Source organism: Colobus angolensis, unplaced genomic scaffold, assembly GCF_000951035.1.
Source record: "Colobus angolensis palliatus isolate OR3802 unplaced genomic scaffold, Cang.pa_1.0 Scaffold57, whole genome shotgun sequence".
Lineage (NCBI taxonomy): Eukaryota > Metazoa > Chordata > Mammalia > Primates > Cercopithecidae > Colobus > Colobus angolensis.
The window spans coordinates 8,697,875-8,708,027 of record NW_012119265.1 but is presented as its reverse complement, the minus strand read 5'-3'; the positions used below and the strand labels follow the sequence as shown (position 1 = coordinate 8,708,027).

The window sequence follows — 10,153 nt, the reverse complement described above, 5'->3', positions numbered from 1 at the left end:
CCTGCTCGCCCCGCCCCGCTGGCTCCGCCGCCGCTACAGCTGCGGCGCGACGAGCAGCTACAGAGACCCGGATGTCGTTGGGCAGGAACTGCGGCGAAGGCTGGCGGGCGGGGGAGGGGCCGCCACAAATGACGTCACTGCCCTACCCAGCCTCTTTCTCCGCTGCTGCCGCCACCGTCGCCTTGCGGCCCGGAGCACCAGGCTGAAGCCGAAGGGAGCGTCCGGATCCCGGATAGCAGCGAAGACTCGGGCCTTCACGTTCTGGCGCCAGGGACTGGACAGCATGTGCGACAATTCGGTGCCCAGTAGATGGACAGCCCCTCCATGCCTGGCCCTTGGCCAAGTAGGGACTTGGAAGCTACCCCTACGGCGTCCGCGCCCCGAGCCTTCTACCTGCCTGCAGATACAAACCCCACTCCCTGCGAAGATGGTGTACACGCAGCCCCGATCACAGACCCGGAGCTGTCCACCCTTCTTGGGCGCCGTCGCGGTCTGGCCGCTGCCCTTCGAACCCATGATGGATCCCAGGCAGCTGCCGGACGCTCCTACCCCAGAGTCCCACGCCTCCAGAGCCTTCCTCTCCCAGTGACCCCAGGAAGCCCAAGCAGGTGCCACGGCCACACACCTCGCGTCCCGAAGGGCAGAGACACGCACACTACCACCGCCCACCCACGTGCGAGTGCAACTGATTCACGCACGGGGCACATGCTCTTTCTGGCAGGTTTTCCCTCTGTAGCTCAGGGGATTCCACATTGTATTTATTTGCACATGTTAGATAATCACGTGATTCTGTCCCAGGGGACCTCCAACGACCTCCAATGAGGTAGATGAAGGAAATAGGATTTTTCAAAATCGAGAGAATAATCAGAAACATAACTGCTTCTATTAAGAGGTAGAGATGAGCTAAAGTTAATAGAAACTGCACGTGCCGGCTGCCAAAATCCAGTTCAGCTAGCTAGAAAACCCGACCCACGCTGCTTGCAGACGCCGGGTATAGAATGACAAACCCTAGGCAGCCAATGAATCGCAGCCTAGGAGCAGTACATCACCAGCATGGGTTCCCATTGGCTGGGGTGCCCTTCCCTCTCTTGTCAGCGGCTTAACCAGTTCACAAATTTAACCTACACATTCACAAGAAAAGAAGTTATAAGAAAAGTCCGTATTTTTAAAAGATGTTCTGATGCACACACAAAACAAAGACTTCACTGTAGAAGGCAGGTTCTTCTACTGGCCAAATTGAGTTCTGGCCAGTTAAAAAGGTAAATTTATGTTGAAGGCCTCTCTGTTTTACTTGAGGAACTTACTACAGCAATTTGTACCCTACTACTTTCTATCTCCTAAACCATTTTGTTGCCCCAACTCTTAGATCAAAAGCAAACTATTCATTCTTTCTGGCATTCAGCAAGCATTTAGCTGCTTTTAAAGTTGTAAAAAGCCATCTCCAATTTTCTCAACATGACTTTGGGGAAGGTTCTGTTTCCTTCACTTTTAGACGTAGAACCTAACAACAGGATCAAATATATAATCGCCAGTCACAGCAAACCAAATCTTCAAGGAACGCAAAAATTAGTATCTTTGGGGTTAGAATTTCTTAGAAGAAGATGAACATGGATCATTTCCAGATATACAAAATAAAAATAAAATTCACTATGCATTTGGTCTCAGTATCATCTGAGGATACATTTCCTAATTCTCCACATACCTCCCCACCCCACCCCCAAAAAGAAATTAGATCAAAGATCTTTGAAACGCTACCTTCTTGGAATCCTTAATAGTCCAGACAAGTAACAGCATGAGTAGCGTGCTGGTGGACTCATTAACATTCTGAACTAGAAAAGCTCATGTGGCAACCATTTGGAGCGCTCTTAAAAGACAAATTTTCTTATTCGTAAGCAGAAGCTGGGTCACTAGTGACAGTAGTGGACCGTAGAAAACTTGAAAAGCCTGCCTATCTTTCTGCTTCCTTCATTTAGGCTTCCACACCTTTCTTCTCTCTGTTCTGCACTTGGAGAATCTGGGTCAATTGTAGCAGAAGAGGGAGAGAAATAGAAAATATGAACAGAAAGAGATTTGTAAGGAGTCTACACAGTGTACAGTCTGCCGATGAAGCAGCACCTTCCTACTACTTTTTATTTCTGAATACAGCTTGCTGGGACATTTTGGTATGAACTGGGAAACTCATGGGCAACAAGATTAACATTTTAAAATTTGAAACAAAGATATGAATATTGTCTGATTACCTATGTTTAATATCATCATATCCCCTTTTATTAAACCTTATGCTAAGGTCGGGGGACTAATAGAAGGGAAAAAGAACATTGAAAAAACAGGATTGAAAGTTCTCTTCTGAACTGTAAGACTTTGCCAGGCCTCCTACACATATTTGGGATGTTCATAGTAAGATTTTAGTGGGAATATATTGCCATGATGATAACATTTTAGTAATTTTTATAGGTATATTATAAAATTATCCTGCTCTGCTTTGGAAATCTGTTTTATTTCAATTAACAAAGAAAAATATTATCTACAAGACTGGCTTTAAAGTCCTGAATTTAGCATGTGTTGATAGCCTAGTAATTGGGAGGCTTGGGGTGAGGACAGGGGTTGTAGTGTGGAGTCTAAAGTTCAATCTGGTCAGCAATACTTTCTTTCCCTTTCCTCCATAATTGTGACTTAAAAAAAAAAAAAAAGGTTTACATTCCTGCTCCCAAATTACTCTCCAGGAGAGTCACCCTTGAGGCAGACTTACCTGGACCTCTCAAAATATATTTCAGTAATGTGAGTGACTCCCTCAGGAGGCTAGTATTTGAGAATACCCCTCACTATCCTTTTACACTGAAGCCAGTCACTACTTGAGAGTTAGAAAGCCAACCAGAACATAGGTTCAACAATTCCTTCCTCCCTCACTACCTGTTTTGTATTTTTTTCTCTCACACATCCTCTTCATTTGGTTTCTTCTTTTCTCATTTCTCCTTCTCTCTCTTCTCTTTTTCTTCTCTTCTCTTTTTGCCTTCTTCGCCCTTCTCTTCCCCATTCTTGTCTTCTCTCTTTTCATTAGCTTAGTACAAATTGTAGCTTCTGCTACCCATTTTGTCCCAGAGCAGAACATGCAAGCAGACAGTGCCCCAAATGAATTTCATTCAGGGAGAGGGTGTACCCCCTACCTCGGCCCTCCTTCCTCCCTCCCCTACATCATAATATGTTATGAGAAACTTAGCTGCGTAGAGGACTGTTACAGAATGAAAAGGATTAGAGAATCCTGTCCTGTGTGACATCACTGGGGCAGCCCTGTTAGGGCGGGGCAGAGGGGAGCAGCCACCAGTCTTAGGCTACCACTGTGGCTCATCCTGGCGCCTGAGAGAAACCTGGGCAACTGTGAACACCACAGGCCAAGCCTTGGATAGTCTTTAGGGTAGGCTTTTACTTCCAGATAGCCGTATATGGCCACAGCCTTACAATACTAGCGTGGATCTTGTCAGGTAAGTTCATCTGTTCATCAGACAGCTATTATGCACCAAGCACTATGTGGGACACTGGAGGTAGATAATGACATCAGTGGGCAAGACCTGCCCACAAAGAGCTGACATAATAATAAGAGGCATAGACAAATAAGTCAACAGATAGGCAGGAAATTACACACTGTGATCCATGCTGTGAAGAAAATAAATAAGGAAACAGATCGGGGAGATGACTTGAGACAGGTGTTCAGTGCAAACCTTTCTAAGAAGGCAGCATTTGATCTAAAGGATGAGAAGGAGTCAGCTTCCTAATCAGGGGAGAACTTTCCAGGTAGAGGGGTCAGCATGGGCAAAGGGTCTGATGTGGAAAAGAGCTTGGCAGAGAAGAGTTTTCCACAGCCCAAAGACAAGTTCAGCAAACTCAAGGCAAATAGTTTATAGTCATTTAAGTTTCGAGAGTGTTTCAATGTGGACATTAGGAATATTTAATTTACAATCAGGAAACCACATTTTATGGAGGAGTATAATCCATAGCAAATAACTTGGTGAGTTGATCTGGTACAAAAAGCAAAGCAACTTTTAAAAAAATAAAAATTAAAAATAGTCTGGGTGCAGTGGCTCACACCTGTAATCCCAGGACTTTGGGAGGCCAAAGCAAGTGGATCACTTGAGGCCAGGAGTTCAATACCAGCCTGGCCAACATGGGGAACCCCCGTCTCTACTGAAAATACAAAATTAGCCAGGCCTGGTGGTGCACACCTGTAATCCCAGCTATTTGGGAGGCTGAGGCAGGAGAATCACAGGCAGGAGAATCACTGGAACTTGGGAGGTGGAGGTTGCAGTGGGCTGAGATCACGCCCCTGGACCCCAGGCTGGGTGACAGAAAAAAAGCACCTTTATTCAACTATTGAAATTGAGAAGCATTCCATAACCCCAGGGAAGACCCGTCAGACAATCCAGCAGCAGCTAGAAAAGAGTGAATTATAAGCTTCAAATAAAGAGTTTTCCTCACAACGTAGGTAGCTGTTTGTATTAAGTAAAGACTAGCACAAATTTGAGTGGGCTTCTTCAGAACAATTCTTCTGGGTGTTTTCTGTCTATTCTGGGCATTACAGAAGATCTCAATCTAAATCATACCTTTGAAAGTAGCCACACACTGCATCCTTAACAATGGTGGCCTGGTTGAAAACAGTGATGAAATGGTCATCATAATAAAGCCTTTTATCTGTACCTGACTCTGCAGTTTACAAAGCACTATCATACAGACTAACCAGTTTAATCCTCTCAAAAACCCTTGCAGGTAGACAAGGCAAGGACTCTTAATCTCCTCCTTTACAGAAGAGAAAACAGGTCGCAGAAATTCATGACAGGTACCCAGGTTTGTCCCCTGTATGATACTAAGCATCATCGCTTTTACATGCTAGTAGTAAAGGCAGCAGGAGTGGAAAGAGTGCTGAATTTAGTTCCGGTCAGTGGTATGGAGAGCTGGTCTGTACTGGCTCATGACAGCAGATTATTAAATTTTTCAGGAATTTTTCCTGCTGTTTGTTAAATACTCTTTATTAAAAATTAAATGATATAGGCTGGGTGCAGTGGCTCATGCCTATAATCCCAGCATTTTGGGAGGCTGAGGTGGGCAGATCACCTGAGGTCTGGAGTTTGAGATCAGCCTGGCCAACATGGCGAAACCCCATCTCTACTAAAAATACAAAAATTAGCCAGGCGTGGTGGCAGGAGCCTGTAATCCCAGCTACTTGGTAGGCTGAGGCAGGATAATTGCTTGAACCCAGGAGGCAGAGGTTGCAGTGAGCTAAGATTGTGCCATTACACTCCAGCCTGGGAGACAGGGTGAGACCCCGTCTCAAAAATAAATAAATAAATAAAAATAAAAGTAGAAATAAAAATTAAATTATATAAACTTCCAATGAAATAAATTTTAAACAAAGGTAGTATGTGATAAAAACATCACTTCCAAATTATCTTAATACATTTTACTGTTGTCTTTGTTCTTTAGGCAATTTATATGCATTGTGTCTGCATGGTAGAAATTCCCTATAATATGTGATTGTACATCTCTTCCCAATGCCACATTTAGTGAGTTTCATTTGGTAGCTTGATCAGCAGACACCACAGATGAGGGCTTCACTTATTGCTTTGTTGGTTGTGGGCTAGACCAGGGGTGTCCAACTTTTGCTTCCCTTGGCCATATTGGCAGAAGAAAAATAGTCCTGGGCCACACATAGGATACACTAACATTAATGATACCTGGTGAGCTAATGCAAAACAAAACGAAACAAAATCACACGCACACACAAAATCTCATAATGTTTTAAGAAAATTTACGAATTTGTGTTGGGTTGCATTCAAAGCCATCCTGGACTGTATGCGGCCCACAGTCCCAGAGTTGGACAAGCTTGGTCTAGGCTTAAGTGACAGAGAAAATGTTTTATGAAGATTAAATGTTAAAGACATGTTGTGGCCGGGCGCCGTGGCTCAAGCCTGTAATCCCAGCACTTTGGGAGGCCGAGACGGGCGGATCACGAGGTCAGGAGATCGAGACCATCCTGGCTAACACGGTGAAACCCCGTCTCTACTAAAAATACAAAAACTAGCCGGGCGAGGTGGCGGGCGCCTGTAGTCCCAGCTACTCGGGAGGCTGAGGCAGGAGAATGGCCTAAACCCGGGAGGCGGAGCTTGCAGTGAGCTGAGATCCGGCCACTGCACTCCAGTCCGGGCGACAGAGCGAGACTCCGCCTCAAAAAAAAAAAAAAAAAAAGACATGTTGTATCTATAACTGTTACATTGTGAATAGCACAAAAACATTCAATTCAGCAATGAAGTCACTCACATCATTGACTAATAAGCTCTAACACACATATTTGTTGTTTTATTTTTATCTTAAATGAAAATATTAACCAATAGCCGTGTTAGAACTACATTTGGAAGGTGGTTGTTAAACATTTCCCAGCACACAACTGGATCTACATCTGCTGTGTCAATTGAACCACTCACTGGTTCTGTGACCTCAGGCAAGTCATTTAAATTATTAGCCTTGGTTTTATCCTCCACGAAATACTTCCTCCTAAACTGTGTTGTGAAAATTAGAATAGATGAGGCACCCTTGGAAAGATGACTGACGCGGTTGGTTGCCCCACCACTTCCTACTACTTGGCAGAGCCTCCTCGTTTGCAGATCCTTCTCACACTACAGCCTGGATATGGATGCATGCTCTCTCACCCTCCTTTGTAGCTTAGAGCAGAGCATACCAATCTATGTGCCAGCATACCCTGGTATGTCTCAGATGGGTCATAGATGTGATAAGGTATTGATCCCTTAAGCCCTTGTGACATTCAAGTGAGGCTGAGCTGCTAAAGCCATGGGATGGTATGACTGGCCACAAGCAAGATTACCCAGGTACCCCTCTGTGTCACAAAAACTTTCTATTTGTGTCATGGTGTGAAAAAACTGAGAAGCACTGCCTGTGGACATAGAGAGGTAGCCCAATTCTGGATAAAGGGACTTGAGAAGTCTTGAGGGGATAGAGGGGTTTTCTTCCCTGATAAGAAGAATCACAGGAGAGAAAATGCCTTCCTCAGCCATGTGTTGTTACTTCTGTATGTAAGCCTGGAATTTCAGAGTTATCTTGCAAAGAACCAAGGTAATGTAGAGAAAAGAATTGATAGCAAGTGGCTGGGTCTTTCACATTATAAAGCCATTCAGCCATCCCTGCAATTGCCCACCTTGGGAATTTATTTTTAAGAATGGTAATAAATGCTCTTCATTGTTTAAACTACTTTGATTTTTGTATTTGGTTATTCATAATTAAAAACACCCAAATACAATAGAAGAACTGGTACATCCCTGACACCTAATGAGTGCTCAGTGTGGTTAGTTAATCACCAAATTAGATCTTTTGCCTTTAGAAAAGCTACCATGGTCAAATGTGTGTTGATCTTATTTTTCTTAAATATTTAAGAAATGTGTTCAGTAACTAGATTAACTTTTAATATTTATCTTGATTCTCTTCTAAATGTGTTTTTACTGTATAATAAAAGCAATGATTGAACAATGACATCATTTTAAGCCTAAGAGCAACTAGATACAAAGATATTGATATGTATTTTCTCTTCTTGAAGGATCTAGACAAACTGGAGCACCATTACATGGAAAAGGTTAAAGAATCAATGTTCTGCAGAATAGAACTGGAATCAATTCATGGGAATTGATCCAGAGAAGATCATTTTAGTTTAATATAAAAAGAGGGCCTAGAATGTGCCAAGCTCCATACAATGTCCCTCATGAGTGTTATTTAATTCTCACAACAACTTTGCAAAAAAGAAACTATTTTTTTCCCCCGTTTTACAAAGGAGGAAGCTAAAGCTGTGAAAAAGAGCTATTTTGCAAGCCTAGGACCATCTGATTCCAAAATTCCCACTCTTTCTGTTGCACATTCTGGCTAAGCTTTCCAGAGATGACTTGCTTTCCCCTTGAGGCCCTTTCAGTGCATTGTCCCATGGAAAACAAAAAGCCTAACAATGACATCTTTACCAAAGATGCCTTGGGGAGATGGGAGAAGAGTTATAATGCACATTACACAGCAAAATATTTCTTAAGCTCCATGTAAAATTGTTTTTTTTTTTAGAGTTTTGCTTCCAGCAGTAACTTCCTCCATTCTCCTGCTCTCTTCACATAAAGAAAACTTCTATCCTGCCTTCTCCTAATACACTTTCCTGGTTTTTTTTTTTCCTGCACATTTCTTAAAAATCCCACAGAAGGCAAAAGCTAAGGCAATATCCATCCACACCTCCACCCCCACCGCATGTCGGTGGAGAGCATCAAGTCATCCTGCCACTGGTAGAAACACGGCAGAGGCCTCTTTGTAGAGAAGTGGCAGGTAGAATTCAGGTTAGCACCAGAATCTAAAAACTCCAGCTCCTTTGGTAGGTAGGGGCCAGCCTGGTAATATAAATGTTAGATCAGGCTGGGTCTGACACAGTAGGGATCAGTAGAGCATACTTGTCACATTTGAAGGCATTCAGAAAAATAATAACCTTAAAACATTTTAAACATGTTGGAGTCAAAGAGGATACCGCCTGACTACTGCATGAATTTGAGTTCAAAGACCATCTCTCTTTTGCCTAGGCTGTGGGCTAGTTATTTAGCCTCTCTCAGACTTGATTTCCTCTTCTGGAAGAGGGAATATCAACTACCCTGCAATAATAAATGAGACCCTGTACACAATGCAACTACCACATTGCCTGACCCAATAATGTGTATATAAATAAGAAAATGTTCATGCCCTTTGCCCACTTAAAAATTTTTTTTTCTTGTAAATTTGTTTAAGTTCTTTGTAGACTCTGAAATAGAGCTGGAAGCTGTCATCCTCAGCACACTAACGCAGGAACAGAAAATCAAACACTGCATGTTCCCATTTATAAGTGGGAGCTGAACGATGAGAACACATGGACATATGAAGGGGAACAACACACTGGGGCCTGTGAGGTGCGGGGAGAGCATCAAGAAGAACAGCTAATGGGTGCTGGGCTTAATACCTGGGCGATGGGTTGATCTGTACAGCAAACCACCATGGCACACATTTACCTATGTAGCAAACCTGGACATCTTACACATGTACCCTGGAACTTAAAAATAAAAGTTGACAGAAAGAAAACATAACTACTTTTAAGCACATAGTGTAATTTTTTTTTTTTTTTTTTTTTAGACAGAGTCTCCTTCTGTCGCCAGGCTGGAGTGCAGTGGTGTGATCTCGGCTCACTGCAACCTCCGCCTCTCGGATTCAAGAGATTTTCCTGCCTCAGCCTCCCCAGTAGCTCGGATTATAGGTGCCCACCACCACTCCCTGGCTACGTTTTGTATTTTTTTAGTACAGACAGGGTTTCATGATGTTGGCCAGGATGGTCTCAATCTCCTGACCTCATAATCCGCTCGCCTTGGCCTCCCAAAATGCTGGGATTACAGACATGAGCCACTGCCCCCGGTCCATGTATTTTTAATAATACATTGTAAATGATTTGACATTATCCATCCCATGTTTTATACAGGCTTAGTTATAGATTCACTCTAGAATTGCTGGTTATAGGGCGAAAACTCATTGTTTTCAAGACTTGTTTTAACTTCTACTCCTTCAGTTTTGTGAGTGGAATATGTACATATGACCTATAAGGGATCTAGGGGAGACAAGGATCCTCTGCTGGAAAGATCTGCCTCCCTTAGCATTGCTCGACCCCTTTTGTGTGAGTGTTCTCCTTCATGCCATCTGTACCAGAGGTGACCATTTGGTTCTGAATCCAAACTCTAGATTGTTCTTCCTATAGTGGTTCAAAAGAAAGACTGTAAGCCCTATTTCTATATTTTATACAGTATTTATAATTTTATGTTCTAGAACTTGAGTCACCATGTATTTTATTCGTTCAGTAGATGTTGAGCCTCTGGAATATGCCAGGCACAGCTGTAGATGCGGGAGACACTGTGGTGAAGAGGAGAGGCAGCTTTCATGGTATTTACCTGAGATCAACAGAAAGCAAACAAGGTCAATACAGAGAGGGATAAGTACTGTAAAGATTGCAAAGCAGAGTATGACATGGGTGGGCAGCGTGAGAGAGGGGCTGAAGGAGAGGTTACTTTAGATGCTCAGGGAAAGCCTATGAGAGGAGGTGGCAGCTGGGCAGACCTGA

The 10,153-nt window shown here is 43.3% G+C and overlaps 1 protein-coding gene and 1 long non-coding RNA gene across 3 annotated transcripts in view; one reads left to right on the top strand and one right to left on the bottom strand.

The window, feature by feature from the left end:
• PPM1A (protein phosphatase, Mg2+/Mn2+ dependent, 1A) overlaps positions 1–3,221 on the bottom strand; it is a 52,709-nt gene extending 49,488 nt beyond the window's left edge. Inside the window, exon 1 of one of the 2 annotated variants that reach the window (XM_011961931.1) lies at positions 2,911–3,221. In XM_011961931.1, the coding sequence (XP_011817321.1) occupies positions 2,911–3,109 (199 nt within the window). In that variant the 5' untranslated portion in view covers positions 3,110–3,221. The remainder of the gene's footprint in view (positions 1–2,910) is intronic. The other variant, XM_011961932.1, reaches the window with a different exon arrangement.
• Positions 3,222–3,303: 82 nt separating this feature from the next.
• Positions 3,304–9,128, top strand: LOC105526040. The gene is made up of 2 exons (XR_001004009.1): positions 3,304–3,412; positions 6,381–9,128. It is a non-coding gene; the product is annotated as an uncharacterized LOC105526040 (long non-coding RNA).
• Positions 9,129–10,153: the final 1,025 nt, after the last annotated feature.